Source organism: Podarcis pityusensis (genome assembly GCF_964106645.2).
Source record: "Podarcis pityusensis genome assembly, chromosome: 1".
NCBI classification, from domain to species: domain Eukaryota; kingdom Metazoa; phylum Chordata; class Lepidosauria; order Squamata; family Lacertidae; genus Podarcis; species Podarcis pityusensis.
The window spans coordinates 118,141,572-118,158,979 of NC_138028.1; the positions used below are offsets into that span (position 1 = coordinate 118,141,572).

General features: G+C 42.4%; 1 protein-coding gene across 1 annotated transcript in view; it reads left to right on the forward strand.

The window, feature by feature from the left end:
* Window positions 1-17,408, forward strand: part of LOC308458304 (dynein axonemal heavy chain 11-like) — a 228,996-nt gene that overhangs the window by 61,545 nt on the left and 150,043 nt on the right. Inside the window, exons 28-34 of the mRNA XM_080973289.1 lie at window positions 2,276-2,368; window positions 4,773-4,967; window positions 9,154-9,231; window positions 9,825-9,957; window positions 10,067-10,194; window positions 13,793-13,941; window positions 15,659-15,809. Of these exons, the coding sequence (XP_080829415.1) occupies window positions 2,276-2,368; window positions 4,773-4,967; window positions 9,154-9,231; window positions 9,825-9,957; window positions 10,067-10,194; window positions 13,793-13,941; window positions 15,659-15,809 (927 nt within the window). The remainder of the gene's footprint in view (window positions 1-2,275; window positions 2,369-4,772; window positions 4,968-9,153; window positions 9,232-9,824; window positions 9,958-10,066; window positions 10,195-13,792; window positions 13,942-15,658; window positions 15,810-17,408) is intronic.

Genomic DNA, 17,408 nt, shown 5'->3' on the forward strand with positions numbered 1-17,408 from the left:
GGGAAATACGAGCTGACTTGCAAGAGCTTATTTTTCTCATGGGAAAGCTGCAAGAGAGGATAGAGCAAGGCCATGTTTTGTCTACAAGTCCTACGAAACCGAAGTCAACAGAAAATATACCTACTGAGTTGGAAAGGGACTTGATGCTCAAAACACAGGCAGCTGGACAAGAAAAGAAACCAAAGACTAAGACATCAGCTGAACAGGAGGAGCAGAAAGAAGGGGTGGCTGAAAAGTTACAGAAGATAAAAGAGAGCCGGAGACCTGCCAAGAAGAATTCCAATTCGACTAAGATGAAAACTGGATTATTTGGGACATATAGACTTAAGAAACAGAGTTGGAGCTCCACCTCTAAACAAGTAGGCCTTGCTGGAAGAAATATGGTTAACATGGAGAAGGTACTTCCCCGACCTGGGGCGTTCAATATGAAAGATTTTCGAAGAAGCCGGCGGAAAGGGACTGAGAGAGATCCGAGAGCCTCGGACGTAAGGTCACCAGGCTAAAAAGATGGACTAATTGGACTTTGGTTTGGGATTGAAACCGGGAAGAGAAGGGTGGGGTTTAGAAGTCCAAAGGGGGCCTGATTTTTATTTTGCAGTGTAAGACTATATGCTCTTTATTATTATAAGAATGGGGAATCTGTGGATGGGAATTAGGGACAATCTTAGGGAAGGTATTTTATTATTTGTTTTTATATCTCTTTTTTTTATCTTTTTTTATGTATGATTAAGGTATATATTCTAAAAATTGCTAAATAATCTAAATTAATGGATAATAATGAATTAAGGTTTAAAATTATTATAAAGAATCACATTAATAATTTATGGTTAAGTAAATTAATAAATTATGATTAGGACATTAAGGATAAAAACTTGCTTGAATAAACAATCGGAGTTGGAATACAATAAGGGGAGGCGTGGGGAAGTCATGAAAAGAAGTTATTGAAAATGAGACCTAAAAGGTGGAATTTTTTTTTTATGTCGTGTTTTGTGTTATTTTTGTGTGTGTTTTTGTTTTGTTTTTTTGTAACCTTTTGAAACTTTAATAAAGATTATTTAAAAAAAAAAAAAGAAGAGGGGCCGGTTAGGGCAACAGGGGAGCAGAATAAAACACCACCCAAGATATCTGGGGCTCTGACCCCAGCATTACCTCTCTTGCTCATCCTCCAAGACCTGCTGTTCTCATGGACCAAAATATATTCCCTTCCACAGAAACACAAAAAAAAAAAAAAAAAAGATAGGTAAAGGTAAAGGGACCCCTGACCATTAGGTCTAGTCGTGGCCGACTCTGGGGTTGTGGCGCTCATGTCGCTTTATTGGCCGAGAGAGCTGGTGTACAGCTTCTGGGTCATGTGGCCAGCATGACTAAGCCACTTCTGGTGAACCAGAGCAGCGCACGGAAACTCCGTTTACCTTCCTGCCGGAGCGGTACCTATTTATCTACTTGCACTTTGACGTGCTTTCGAACTGCAAGGTTGGCAGGAGCAGGGACCGAGCAACGGGAGCTCACCCCGTCGTGGGGATTCGAACCGCCAACCTTCTGATCAGCAAGTCCTAGGCTCTGTGGTTTAACCCACAGCACCACCCACATCCCCAGTCTGAGTGATAGTAACTATTAAATTAAAGTGCATTTATAGAATGGTTGGCCCGCATATATATTCCTGTAAACTAAGCTTATGGTATCCGTAGAATAAGGGTTATCAGTGAGCATGAGGAAGCCTTTATCCTAAGGCTGCAATCCTGCATACACTTGCCTGGTAGTAGATCTCACTGAATGGAATGGGACCTATTTCTGCGTAGACTTGTGCTGTGAAACATTCAAAGATGGTTTCATAGATGATGGGTACTGATTATGTTACCCAAATGAAAAGTCTTGGGCCTACCTACAGTATGCTACAAACTTACATTGATCTCGTCTCACTTTAACAGTTATGTTATATAATTTCAGTTGTGTGAGGATGCTGAGAATTCTGCTTTAAAGACCCCTACTCTCTGATGAGTACCCTGGGAAGAGAAGATGAGCGTTTAAACACCCATTGAAGACAGCGCTGTGGACTGTTCCCTTAAATAGAATGCACTTAATTGACTTGTTTATGCCCTCTTGGAATCTTAAAAATTGTTCCCTGGTGAACTGTAGTTTACTGATCAAATCCCAGGATTCTTTGTGTGTGTGTGCGCTTTGCATATGCTTTAAAGGTCTGGTGTATGAGGTCAAAGAAGCTATGCAAACTGTAGGAAAAAGAGGCATTTACTGATGGTTTTTTTCTCGTCTGTAGGATCATTATGACTGGGGTCTTAGAGCTATAAAATCCGTTCTAGTTGTGGCTGGATCACTGAAACGAGAAGACCAAAGCAAACCTGAAGACCAGGTTACCCTTTGTCTTATTTTCATCTTGATTCACTTGATATGGAATAAGAAAGATTGATTCTCAAAGAACTGTTGATTTCATCAGTTAACTGATTCATTTTAATCAAATTTAATATAACCTCATATTTTAGTATAATCTCATGGGGGGTTGTCTCCCCCTCCCCCACATTTTGCCCAGTGGCACCCACCCTGTGGAACGCCCTACCATCAGATATCAAAGAAATAAAAAACTACCTGACTTTTAGAAGACATCTGAAGGTAGCTCTGTTTAGGGAAGCTTTTAATGTTTGATGAATTACTGTATTTTAATATTTTGTAGGAAGCCACCCAGAGTGGCTGGGGAACAAATAAATTATTGTTGTTGTTGTTGTTGTTGTTGTTGTTGTTGTTATTGTTATGTGATCCATTAGAGCAGCAAAATAACCAGACTGTACAATGGTGATGGGATAAAATAAGGCCAAATCTTTATTGACAGCAACAGGCAGGGCAAGGGTTGGCATGGCATTGGGTCCCAGGAACAGTTCATCATTCCATAAGCCCCGTGTTGGTGGAATGGATCCGCTGGGTTTGAATCGCTCCAAACCTGTATGACGAGAGTCGGCCGGTGTTTAACTTTGCCAACAAGCAAGCAAGCCAAGCAAGCAAGGTCTCACTGGGAGACCAGGGTGCAGATTACAACCAGGCAGATTCCGAACCCACACTTGAGTTTGCCATGGTTAATCCTCCCCTCATGCCCCTTATGGGGGCCGCCCTATATTATGTTGATCCTGACCAATGCCATTTCCACCCTCATCCAAACAATGTACTTCCACCTAACAAAATAAAGCCATAATTTCACTAAGGGAAAGGCGGAAAAATAACCCAACTAAGTGCCAATCAGGTTGAGAGAGAAAAATTCCTTGCTGACCCTGTCAACCAGCTGCCCAAAATTGCTCAGTGAAGACTCTAACCGAAGGGCGGGTGGGCAGAAAGCTCTCAAAGCAAAATGGCTGTGAGCTCCAGGCGAAGCAGGCTTATATAGGCTTTCTTCTTCCCCTCTGCAGCAAGGGCTCATGGGACAGCTTTTCCCCATGAGCCCATCACACAGAAAAGATACTGGGCAAAAGCTTGCCCAGTATTTTGCTGCAATCTATGAGCCACAGCACCGCTGGGCAAAGGCGTCCCATGCTTATTGGGCACGGAACGGGGCTTATAGCAACCCTGTGTGGTAGGCTAGGTTGAGATACAGCTGCTATGCTGGCTTTATAATTCATCCCTTTGCTCCTCACATCCAATCTGTTGTCAGATTGGGTCAGTTCTCCCTGTACAATATTGCAGAAATCTGCCCATTCCCCTATGCCTCCTCAGCTAAGTGTCAGATCATATCCACTTTTACTACTGCAACCTTCTCTGTCGTCATCCTTGTTCACTTTTTAGACTTCTCTAATCTCTCCAAGGGACGCGGGTGGCGCTGTGGGTTAAACCACAGAGCCTAGGACTTGCTGATCAGAAGGTCAGCGGTTCAAATCCCCACAACGGGGTGAGCTCCCGTTGCTTGGTCCCTGCTCCTGCCAATCTAGCAGTTTGAAAGCACGTCAAAGTGCAAGTAGATAAATAGGTACTGCTCTGGTGGGAAGGTAAATGGCATTTCCGTGTGCTGCTCTGGTTCGCTAGAAGCAGCTTAGTCATGCTGGCCACATGACCCGGAAGCTGTACGCCAGCTCCCCCGGCCAATAAAGCGTGACCGACTCTGGGGTTGCGGCGCTCATCTCGCTTTATTGGCCGAGGGAGTCGGTGTACAGCTTCCAGCCAGCATGACTAAGCCACTTCTGGCGAACCAGAGCAGTGCATGGAAACTCCGTTTAACTTCCCTATTTATCCACTTGCACTTGGACGTGCTTTCGAACTGCTAGGTTGGCAGGAGCAGGGACCGAGCAACGGGAGCTCACCCCGTTGTGGGGATTTGAACTGCTGACCTTCTGATTGGCAAATCCTAGACTCTGTGGTTTAACCCACAGCGCCACCTGCGTCCCTTGGGCTGTTGCTTAACTGGTGTCTAAATGGATGAAATATACCTGTGTATGTTAATGCAATGTTGTGGTTATTAAACAAGGCAGAGAATTTGGCAGACATCCCCACGATGTACCTAACCCATGTCACAAGAATGCCGGCTTTAGCACACCATTTTCTCAATCACAACACTAAATAATTGCTTCGTGATTGATGGTGGGGAGGGGGAAACGTTGTAGCACTGAATTTACAGGATCCAGTCTTATGTCACCGCAGGTAGCAGATTGAGTTTAACAAGCCATATGGGTTGTAATTGTTTAAGTATGATTAATTCATAATGTTTGTTAATTTTATGCCTTATATTATGGTTTGTTATTATTTCATTTAATTATAGTGTCATGTTGGTTTTTCTGAAGGTTTTGATGAGAGCCCTCAGGGATTTTAATCTTCCGAAGGTAGTCACTAATGATGCCCCTATATTCCTGGGCCTGATCAACGACTTGTTTCCATTGCTGGAAGTTCCACGGAAAAGAGATCTGAAGTTGGAACAGCTGGTGCGCCAGTCCATTGCAGAACTCCATTTGCAGCCCGAGGAAAACTTTATCCTGAAGGTGGAAATAATGGCTTTCTGCTTAGTTTGTTGAACATTCTAAATGGGGTGATTGAATGCTATAATGATCACTGTTGTTTGATGCCTGTAGGTTCCAACATCTGGCTGCGACTATTACGAGGTTCAGCAGTAAGCGAAAGCACTGGGCTTCCTGTTTCCTTGTTAGAAGCGGCCACAATGTTTTTAATGTCTCCATTTCAATATCAGGAAATAATTCCAGTTTGTGGGAATTAAACCACACTAATAATCCCACGGTGCGTAATGCTCTGCCCATCTTAGCACCCATGTCTAGCTTTCGATGCCCTGGATTTTATTAAAACTTAGCTTAAACGGTTTTTTAAAATAAAAAACAAAAGACATTTTATTCTCTCTTTAGCCTCTGCTAGACATGAATCCCGATCATCAATATACACACAAGTTAACATTAGCTCTAAATCGGCTTTTGTCCTAAGTAAAGTTCAAGATGGAATGACTAAGGAGACTGGCTTTTCTACCCTTGGGAGGTGAGGAAGAACTGGTCAGGTTCCCGGGGTTACAGAGGAGGGAGGAACAAGTACGCATTCATTACTCCTGCTCTCATCATTACCTGCCCTTTGAGCAAATGATACACTTGAGTCACCAGAGTGAGTGCCCTATTCCATCCCCTTATCACCGTGCTATAATTTGATTTTAAGAAAGCCTGTTTTACTTAAACCTCACTGAAGCAAAGCAAATATTGTCCTTTTTGTCCTTTTTAATAGCTTAGAAATATCGATAGACACCTAGCGTGAGATTTTTTGGGGGTCACCCTTTCTTCTGTTTGCTTATATCAGATAATCGTTCACGCTAAGTATTATAGACTGTGGTTACAACTTTCCACATATGGCTGCAATCCTAACTGCACTTAAAGGTAAAGGTAAAGGGACCCCTGACAGTTAAATCCAGTCGCGAACAACTCTGGGGTTTCGGCGCTCATCTTGCTTTACAGGCTGAGGGAGCCGGTGTTTGCCCGCTTCTGCAGACAGTTTTTCCAGGTCATGTGGCCAGCATGACTAAGCCGCTTCTAGTGAAGCCAGAGCAGCGCACAGAAACGCTGTTTACCTTCCCGCCGGAGCGGTACCTATTTATCTACATGCACTGCATGCTTTTGAACTGCTAGGTAGGCAGGAGCAGGGACCGAGCAACGGGAGCTCACTTACCTGGGAGTAAAAAGTAAAAAGGTAAAGGACCCCTGGACGCTTAAGTCCAGTCAAAGGCGACTATGTGGTTGTGGCGCTCATCTCACTTTTCAGGCCGAGGGAGCCAGCGTTTGTCCACGGACAGCTTTCCAGGTCATGTGGCCAGCAGGACTAAACTGCTTCTGACACAATGAGACGCTGTGATGGGTCCCAGTGCACACGTCAACGCCGTTTACCTTCCCGCTGTAGCGGTACCTATTTATCCACTTGCACTGGTGTGCTTTCGAACGGCTTGAGTGGCAGGAGTTGGGACAGAGCAATGGGAGCTCACCTTGTCGCGGGGAATCGAACCGCTGACTTGCCAATCAGCAAGTCCAAGAGGTTCAGTGGTTTAGACCACAGCGCCACCCGCATCACTCATACCTGGGAGCATGCCCCATTGAATTCAGTAGGATGCGGTTTTGAGTAGGCATAGTTAGGATAGTGCTGCGTGCTACTGAGGAAGGTTAATGACATATCTGTGTGCACTCTTACCTGCTTTTCAGTTTAAAATAAATTTTATTTTATTATTTGTTTGTTCAAAAGATCTCAGGGCGGTAAAGGTAAAGGGACCCCTGACCATTAGGTCCAGTCATAACCAACTCTGGGGTTGAGGTGTTCATCTCGCTTTATTGGCTGAGGGAGCCAGTGACCAGCATGACTAAGCCGCTTCTGGCGAACCAGAGCAGCTCACAGAAACGCCGTTTACCTTCCCGCCGGAGCGGTTCCTATTTATCTACTTGCACTTTGACGTGCTTTCGAACTGCTAGGTTGGCAGGAGCAGGGACCGAGCAACGGGAGCTCACCCCGTTGCGGGGATTCAAACCGCTGACCTTCTGATTGGCAAGTCCTAGGCTCTGTGGTTTAACCCACAGCGCCACCCGCGTACCCTCTCAGGACAGTACACATAATTAAATACAGGATAAAAACAAGCAAATAAGTAAAACGAAACAGCAACACACTAATTCCCCCCTCCCCACAGACCCATTTCCCAAATTGGTGGCATTGTTGTCCTTTCCATGGCCACACTGAGGACCTCTATGGTGGCAGAGGTCCTCTCCCCGCCCCCCCACTGCTGGTGGATGGGCCCTGCCTCTGTATTCTAACAGCCTCCAGCAGCACAAAACAGAGTGTTAAGGTTACTCCCTAAGACATCAAAACAAACTCAGCCTACATAAAAGTGTTCTGGACACCGAATTGAAATAAAACAAAATATCTGGGTAAATTTGAGGCATCGTGGTCTGGCATTTAAAAGCTATGCCACCTCCAGATTAATCTCCTGGGGGAGAGGGCATTCCATAAGCAAGACGCCACCAATTAGTATCTGCAGCCCAGATGCAGTAGCAGCAAAATTAGCAATAAATCACGACCCTTTATGACTCCCAAGTTCCCTAAAATAGATTTTCAGAGTTTACCCTTTTAGTCCCTTGTGTCTTCTGCAGGTGCTTGGTGGGAGGAAAGCATGAGCAAGTGACCTCTGAAGAGCTGTGTTTAAATTTAGTTTTGTTTTACTGTAATAGGGAATGAAAAATAACAGTTGGTTAGAGCATGGTGCTGATCACCCCAAGGTTGCAGGTTTGATCCCCGTAAGGGACAGCTGCATATTCCTGCATTGCAGGGGGTTGGACTAGAAGATCCTCAGGGTCCCTTCCAAATCTGTGATTCTATGATATTAATGACATTCCTTTCCTTCTAACAATCTTTTATTTATTACGCTGCAAGTGAACTCAAACTACCAAACGACCTTCAATACTCTCAGCGAGGCTGCAGCCCTGTATCCATGTACTCCACAGAACTCAGTAGGACTTATATTTTGAGTAGACATGTGGGTGGCGCTGTGGGTTAAACCACAGAGCCTAGGGCTTGCCGATCGGAAGGTCGGCGGTTCGAATCCCCGCGACGGGGTGAGCTCCCGTTGCTTGGTCCCTGCTCCTGCCAACCTAGCAGTTTGAAAGCACGTCAAAGTGCAAGTAGATAAATAGGTACCACTCCGGCGGGAAGGTAAATGGCATTTCCGTGTGCTCTTCTGGTTCGCCAGAAGCGGCTCAGTCATGCTGGCCACATGACCCGGAAGCTGTACGCCGGTTCCCTCGGCCAATAAAGCGAGATGAGCGCTGCAGCCCCAGAGTCGGTCACAACTGGACCTAGTGGTCAGGGGTCCCTTTACCTTTACCTTTACATGCTGAGACAATATAGTGAAACCTATGTTGCACATTTAATTTTTATGTTGTGAACCGCCCTGTGATCTTTGGTGGTATAGAAATTTAATTAATAATTATAATAATAATTTAACTAATATGTCAGATGGTTTGGGCTTGTAGATCAAAGTTGGGCTGGCTTGGTGAGGAACCTGTGGCTCTCCAGATGTTTTTGGACTACAACTCCCATCATCCCTAGCTAGCAGGACCAGTGGTCAGGGATGATGGGAACTGTAGTCCAAAAACTGCTGGAGACCCAAGTTTGTAGAAGACCCTGATGTAGAAGGTCACAGGTTAACCACCCAACATAACCCCTTATACCACTTGTGTCTAATCTCAATGTAATATTTTGCAACACAGCATAATCCATATGCCTTCCCTGCTGCAGAAGTATCAAAACCTAATGGAATGGTCCTATTGTTCATTGTTCATCTAAAACCAGAGACAATGTAGTTCTGGACAATGTAGTGTTGATGCTGCTATTGACTCCATTCTTTCAGCCCTTAGTAGTAAAATCACACAGAGCATGTCCAACACACCCAGTGAAAATCTGACTTGTGTCTTTCTGAATACGTTCCACAACTGCGGCAGAACAGAGTAAAAGAGGGGCAATTTTTTAAGGAATGAGAGAATAAAATAGGACTGATGTTTATTGAAATGGGAAAGAAAAATGTTCTCCGATTCTTCTCCTTCATTCTTATAGTTTTCTTAATACATAGCTATGCCTGTAAAATATGTTCGCCATTATATCAATTCCAAACCCCACCCCTAATTTTCTTGAACGGCTTTTTAGGTTATGCAGTTAGAAGAACTACTGGCTGTCAGGCATTCGGTCTTTGTGGTTGGAAATGCTGGAACAGGGAAAAGCCAGGTAAAATGAAGAATACACCCATTTCTCCAACAAACAAATAGCAATAAGGAGAGCATGAATCGGTAATGCAGGTTACAAGATGTTTGCCGCTTTGATGAAACTTCTGTGTTCAATAGTCTCGGTGAAATTGATATTCTGGTGTCGGTGGGGCATGTCAACTTCATCAGTTTTCGTTCCCCCCAGATCTGGTTACATATTTATATCCCGGATGTATATATGCATTTCCTCGCATATGTAGGAGCAGAGCACATAAAACTGAAGTCCTATGTCAGGGTTGAGGAAAGCTGAAGAACTACCACTAGTGCTGCAAGGAAGGAAACCTATGGATAGGTATACTGAGGACATGCACACTTAAGGAAGTGGGCCTAAGATGTAAAGTGTGAATGTGCGAAACACATATATTGCACACATACAACTAGCGGCGGGGTGTGTGTGTGTGTGTGTGGTAATGACTGACTGCAGTTACCTGTTAGATATATATTCAGGTTAACTTCTCTGTTGCACGTGGAACAGCAAATAATTCTGAAGGATGCCTTTTAACTGATGCTACTGCTTGATTGTGAAACTGGCATGATAAAATGTTCTTACTTTAGATATTAAAGACACTACACGCGACTTACTCAAATATGAAGCTGAGGCCAGCATGGAATGATATCAACCCCAAAGCTGTCACAACGGATGAACTTTTTGGGTTTCTTCACCCTTCAACAAGGGAGTGGAAAGATGGTATTTCCAATCATTATACGCTTAATAAAATTGCACATCTTAACATATACAAACACATACAAGTTTGTTGTTGTTTAAAAAACTAATTTTTGTTTTCATCGTTTTGAAGGCTTGTTTTCTTCCATGATGAGAGAACTGTCTAGCATCACGCATGATGGCCCCAAATGGATTGTCCTGGATGGTGACATTGATCCTATGTGGATTGAGTCACTCAACACTGTCATGGATGACAATAAGGTGTGTATCACATTCTTTAACATGGCTGTGATGAGCAGGTGAGATACTCTTCTGGTCCATTTGCTAAATATGTACAGTGTTTCCTGCAGTGCCGGATTTACGTGAGGTGGCCAAAGTATTGGAGCCTCAGCTTCAGGATCTGTCCTTCCAGTGAGCACTCAGGGTTGATTTCCTTCGGAATGGAGAGGTTTGATCTTCTTGCAGTCCATGGGACTCTCAAGAGTCTCCTCCAGCACCATAATTCAAAAGCATCAATTCTTCAGCGATCAGCCTTCTTTATGGTCCAGCTCTCACTTCCATACATCACTACTGGGAAAACCATAGATTTTACTATACGGACCTTTGTTGGCAAGGTGATGTCTCTACTTTTTAAGCATCCATCTTAGATTCCTGTAAAGCAGGAGTGGGGAACCTCAGGCTTGGTTGGATGGGGGGGGGGTGACACAGATACAGTCCTCCAAACATTTTTATCTGGCCTTTGAAATCCTTCACTGGCCTTCTACACACCTCAAGTGTTTTTGCCTGGCTAGAATGTGTCCTTGAACTCTCATGATGCTTCTTCCTTGTCTGGATGGAGGATAAAGAGTGAAAAGCATCAGACATGAGACTACCTTAGAAGACTGTTGAAGGACTGCTTTTGCCTGTGTGACCCTGGAGGTAATCTTTGAGTGCCTCTCACCCCAAGCCCCTGAAGATAGGTTGTACAGTAGTGTTAAAGGATAAAGGGCCTGGTTTTGCTATGGAACCCCATTTATGGGACACCCTCACAGGAAACATTCACCTGATTTAGGTGTCAAATCTGTGTTATTTTACCAGTCCTAGCTGGCCATGTCACTGTTCTCCTGTCAATGCCTCTTAATCTAGAGCTTATCGTTTGGGGTTTTTTTGCATCTGTAGGTGAGAATTGTTAATTTTATTATATTTGCAAGCCACTTCAGACACTGCAAGTGGAAAGATAGACTGTAATCATGCACATTTACTATCTCTACTCAACAAGGTTTTGCTAGTTTTTGAATTGACATAAGACCTGCAAAGACTGTTTCTTAAAGGAGACAAAAGTGTGAAGAATAAGCACACTACGGGCAATGATGCCTCTATTGTATCAAAACTCGGTGGAGAAAAACCTAAAATCTGTTTCTGGCCTTATTATACCAACACTTACAACCGTTTCCTATAGACGACATTGACCAAGGCTCCTGCTTATAGTAGACAGTGCTAATAGAACACCAGAGAAATAACTTTTTCATTGATAGACCCAGTACGGATGTGCTGTGCTATAATTCGAGGTTTAAAGATACCAATAGCATCCAAAATAGAATTATGTATTTTGGAATAAAGAGTAGATCTAAACCCACATGACCTAGACTTACCCCCAACACCCATTTAGTGTAAAAAAGAGAGAGAGAGAGAGAGAGAGAGAGAGAGAGAGAGAGAGAGAGAATGTCTCCTTAACTAAAATGAGTAAAAGTGGAAAGTTCATGGTTCAACCTTGGAAGTGGGAGGAGCAGAAAGCTGAATCATTTTGTATTTTTTTTTTTTTTTAGTATGTATTAATCTCCATTGATTAAAATGTCACCTTTATTCACCACGGCGTCCTGGCCTTTCTTTATGATGGATACAACAGCAGGAGAGCAAACTGTTGGAATTGAGATACTTTGTGCAAATTGAAAAGAGATATATTTTTTTTTTTTTGCCCTAATTTCACACAATGCTGGAAACCTCCTTTAAATCACATTTTCCTAACCAGCTCCTAGAATAGCTCTTGTTGTTAGATTCTAAGGACTCTATTGTAGCTTTTAAGCTAAAGTACTCAGTAGGGGATGTGTAGCGTTGCACCGCCCCTTAGGAACACCAGAAGAATAGCACCTGATGGCAAGTACAATCATAGAAGATAAAAATGGATCACACTGAAACAGGTTATCTAGGCCCACTGTGGGCCATTGCTCTATTGTAGCACACGGGATCTACAACATATCTTCTATGGCCTATTTCCCCCAAGTTCTCCAGTTTGCCATAAAACATTCCTCATTCTCGCAGCCAAAATCTTTCCAGTTCTCGCGATTTTATCGTTACTCTTGAAATACTTGATTTTTTTTCTGATAACTTTGTGTTTGGAATCATGTGTTTGGATTTCTTTCCTTGCGAAGGATTGGAAAAAAGCAGTTTGATTTCTCTCTTTGATTATAGTTAAAAGATGTAGTAGATGAAACTTGATTTCTCTTTAGCTCAATTCCGATATATTGCCAAGGCATGATATTGGTGTTACAGTAAGACCAAAAAAAAAACCCTTCCCCGTGCATTCTCTCCTTCCTTCCTCCCCTGATACTTCCTATTTCACAGCAAACATATTTTGCCACTTTTTTTCTTCTAAAGGAGGCAAATTATGTTTTGCATAAACCAGTTTTCCTTTAAGATGGAATTGGAAATCACAAGCAAACATGGCATCCAGTTATGCTTTGCAGACAAACCATGGTTTCCCCATTGCAGACATGGGAAACTGTGGTTTCCCTTGTAAAAGGAAGGGTAGGATGATAACAGAGCACATGTGGAGAGATGAGAGAACAGAAGCCTCATGCACTGATTCAAGCAATACCACACTGTGGTTTAGCATTATATCTGAACAGCTATCTCTTAGAGCCTTTCTGCTAGCAACTGGCAACAACACCTTTTAATTTATTTCTTTTCCACCACTTTAGCCTTAAAATAATTGTGTGAAATACAAAAGCTCAGTTTACTTATGCATTTGCAGCAGTACATTGATTTAGTGAAATATACCATTTTCATCTTTACTTTATTTAATTTACTTTATTTAATATTTACTTTACTTTACTTAATTCAAGGGACCAAAGAACAACATCTTGAAGAAAAAAATAGCCATTTTTTCCGTTATTGCATGAACTTTTGTTTAATGTGCATTGAAACCACACCATTGCTGGTCTATTCAATTTTAAGAGATTTAATTCATATTTTCTTCATAAATTGTAGGTTTGATTTCATGATGATTTACTATTGTTATCCCTTTTGTTTTGCTGTTTTTCAACTCACCCCTAACATAATTTTTTTTCCATAAATCAAGATATTATATTGATTTTATTCCCATTGACAATAAAGAATCTCTTTGTGTAAGGCCAGCAAAACAAAATTGCAGAGAAGAGTCACTTTTTTATCCATTATTATTATTGCTGGGTAAGTGGATAGGGTACCAGTTGGCTTTTCAATGAAATGACGATTAACATGGCTTTATAAAAACATCGAAGAAATTAAGGACAGTCCAATGGGAAAGTCTCCTGCACATGTTTAATTGAAGCAGCACAGTATCACTTTCATTAATTTCAATGTGTCGTATGCAAGAGATCTTCTCATTGGATAGTGTTTGAGTTCATTCTTCTGCTGTTTTCCTGAATGCCACAGCAGATATCCATAAAGATATAAGGGATACTATTTAAACTGACAAATAACACTCATTGGAAAATAAAATCATATTCCTGTGTATTAGCTATAGCTGAACATGTGCTCTGTGATTCTTACTTTAAAAAAAAAAACACAGAGAACCTTAATTACTTAATTTGAAATGAATTTGTAATGATTCTGTGCTTAGGTTCTGACTTTAGCCAGTAATGAACGAATTTCATTAACACCTTCCATGCGGCTGGTGTTTGAAATAAGCCACCTCCGGGCAGCAACTCCAGCCACTGTGTCGAGAGCTGGCATCCTCTATGTGAATACGCAGGACCTAGGCTGGAGTCCGTGAGTACCTCCCTTGCTTTTTGTACTTTTAATGTGCCCTTTGCAATATTACCCATTTTGTGCTCTTTCATTAGCCAACTTGAAGAAAGGCAGGATACACATTTAACAAGCAAGCAGATAAGGAATGGCAGTTCAGTGCACCTTCAGCCAGCAACTCTGGGGCCAGTAAGAATATATGAAGATCCCTGCTGGATCGGACAACAGACCTATGCTGTCCAAAATGCCTATGGCCATGCTTGTTCCTATGGTAGTGATGATCTCATTTGCTGCTGCACTATACTGTATTCTTAACTCAGCAAACAGCTTGCTGAATGCTCTGTTCATGTAGCTGCCATCTGCTCAGCTGTATACTCTATGGTATTGAGTGGACAGCTGTTTCCTCAGAGATTAAGCTGATCAGTGCTGTACAAGGGAACTTGTCATTGGAGCCACAATGCACTGGTGTTGCTACTAGAGCTGTAGTATAGCCCATGTGAGCCATGGGGACATCCTCCAATATGGGAAAGGGAATATTTCAGTGGTAGAGCACCTGCGTTGAAGGCAAAAGGTCCCAGGTTCAGTCCCTAGCCCAGTGTTCCGCAAACTTGTGTCTCCAGCTCTTTTTGGACTACAGTTCCCATTGTTTTTGACCACTGGTCCTGCTAGCCAGGGATGATGGGAGTTGTGGTCCAAAAACAGCTGGAAACCCAAGTTTGGGAAACACTGCCCTAGTGTATCTAGACAGGACTGGGGAAGAATTCTATCTGAAAATCTGGAGGACTGGTGCCAGACCTTTAGTGTGAAGAAGGCAACTTTCTAGGGAGACACAGGGTATGAGAACATAGGGAAAATGTCCAGAACAGGGGTTGCTGACTCAGTGCCTGCAGGTGGAAATGTGCCCACTGGTCCACAAAGTTTGATGACCCGCACTGAGAGGAAATGTGTCTGGGGTAGTCAAGGGGTAACCCCAGATCCTATAGGTAAACAGTGGGGAAGAGGGATGAAATAATAATGCCAGGTGTTGGGAGAATTGAAGAAAGCTCAGACAGAAAAGCTTTATTGGTGTGGAGGTGACGGCATGCGAGTGGCAATTTTTCTTCTTCTCTAAATTACATTTGTTATTTCCCTCAACATCCATGGAAATGTCATATGCTTCTAAAACAGCATTTCCTAGTCTCATTCCTTTCAGACACTATGGCCAATGGCCAAGGATGAGGGGTGTTGCAATCCAAAACATCTGAAAGATGACAGGTTGAGGGAGAGTGTGTCTTAGGGGTAAAAAAAAAAAAGGCATTTAAAGTCCTAAATTTTAACTGACAGAAGAACACACCCCTGGAACAGAATCAAGCAGCCTTCTCTAATCAGGAGCCCTCCAAATGGTTTGGACTTTGACTCTCATCACCCCTGGTCACTGGTCATAGTGGTTGGAGCTACTGGGAGATGTAGTCCAAAATATGTGGAGGGCACTGGTTTGGGAAGGCAAAAGAAGCAGTAACTTAGTCACAGTTGTACTACAAGGCCAAATCGGTTGGAAACGGATCACCAACAACAAGGTAATTTGGAGAGGCATTTCAGCAAGTAAAATAAGGCTGAACCAAGCTAAGGACATACAGTAAAAGCACTAGGCAGCTCCGCAAACAATCCTCTACTCTTCTCATAAACCCGCTTTCAAACATAGTAAACAAAAGCAATTGATTAAGGGGAGGAGAAGCACCTTAAAATACGTTTGTTTTCACAGATATGTGACTAGCTGGATTGAAACTCGCAAAGCACAGACAGAAAGGGCAAATCTAACCATCCTTTTTGACAAATATGTTCCTTACTGCTTGGAGCAAGTCCGCTGCAACTTAAAAACCATCACCCCCGTTCCAGAGAACAGCATGGTTCAGGTAACAACAACTGCAGCAGGATCTTCAGACTGCCACTCTTCCTGAGATGTGATTGTGAGAGTGTTCAAGTATGCAGACCTAGTGTGAAGGAACTTCATTATAATCACAGCATGGTTTAACATTTTGTGTTTTGTGATTCAAGTGACAAAGCAGACACAGATTGTGTAACTGTTTCCTCCTGAATTAGGGCTGATGCCATCCTCTACAGTAATCTCATTTAAAGTCAAAAAGACTACTCTTAAGACTCTTATAGAGTCAAGTTATTGTTCATACAAGTAGTATATATAAAAAAGAAATATGGGAACGCTTTGGAGGTGAGGTCGGTGTTCCTTCATTTTCTAAAACGGACTCCATAATTACAATGAAGTTATTTGGCTGTTGATAAAATTGAGCTCAACAATTTAGGAGTGTTAACTGCTATACAGAATTCTGGACATACCGTTGCTTGATCTGAAGTTACTTTAGCAAGCAAATGAAATTCCAACAGACATTATATGGGACAAGCCCTTACTTTCCTTAAGTTATGTTATTTTTAAAATGCCATATGCATTTCTGAATGAATGCAGAAGTTATGCACTTGAATAATGCTTTTATATGAAGCTTTTGAGTGTGTGTGTGTTTTTTAAAAAAAGCTTTCTGGATCACATTATTTTTCTATGAGGAAAAAACAAAAGCCAGAAATGAAAACAGTTTTTTTGTGCCTAACACACAAGGCAGAAAAACTCAAACTAGAGAACTTAGATGTGGGTCTTTTGAACAGCACAGTTACATTGCATTTGGGTATTATTTTTTGAGTCATTCGCACACATCTGCACTCCAAAAGTGGTAAAGAGTGTGTGGTTGGGGTTGCTCCCACAATGACTTTTAAAAACATACTTATTTAATAAAGTTTGCTTGCATAGATTCTGCACCAGAAGGAGGACTACTACAGCAGTGCTCGTTGCAAAAACCTCTCTCTCTCTCTCTCTCTCTCTCTCTCTCTCTGTGTGTGTGTGTGTGTGTGCATCTGCCTCTGCACACATGCAAAGGTGGAACAGGGCAAGATTCTGGAAATCCTGGGAGTAGGGGGAAGAAAAGGAGTGAATTTTGTGCTCATCTGTAGGAGCTGAACTGGGAAGCAAAGAGGACTATGTGACACCATTCTCCCAGTGCAGTTCATGTTTCCCTCTTATACTGGAATTGAGCCAATATCTGCAGCTGTCACAAAGCTCAGTAACTCTATATGTTCCCAACCTATATATTGCAGAGAACACTCTTCCACTTTGTAAGCCCAGTCCCATAATCTGAACACAGTCTGATAGAGTGTTCTGCTCTTTCAGCCTAGGTATGTGTGCTTAAGAGGGTAATATCAGTTACCAATATTTTGGGTTGCCATATTTCAAAAAGTAAAAAACAGGACATCCTGTTTTTTGTTGCTGAACTTTCTTTTAGGTAAACACTGAGATTGTTGAGCTTTGTTTAGGAAACCCCCAAAGTTGTTGAGATTTTTTTTAGACAAAACCCAAAGTTGTTGAGATTTTCTTGCAAGAATGCCAAAAAAACATATTTTTTTGTTTGACTTGGAAATTCCTCCAGGACGTCAATTCTGCCTTTGAAATC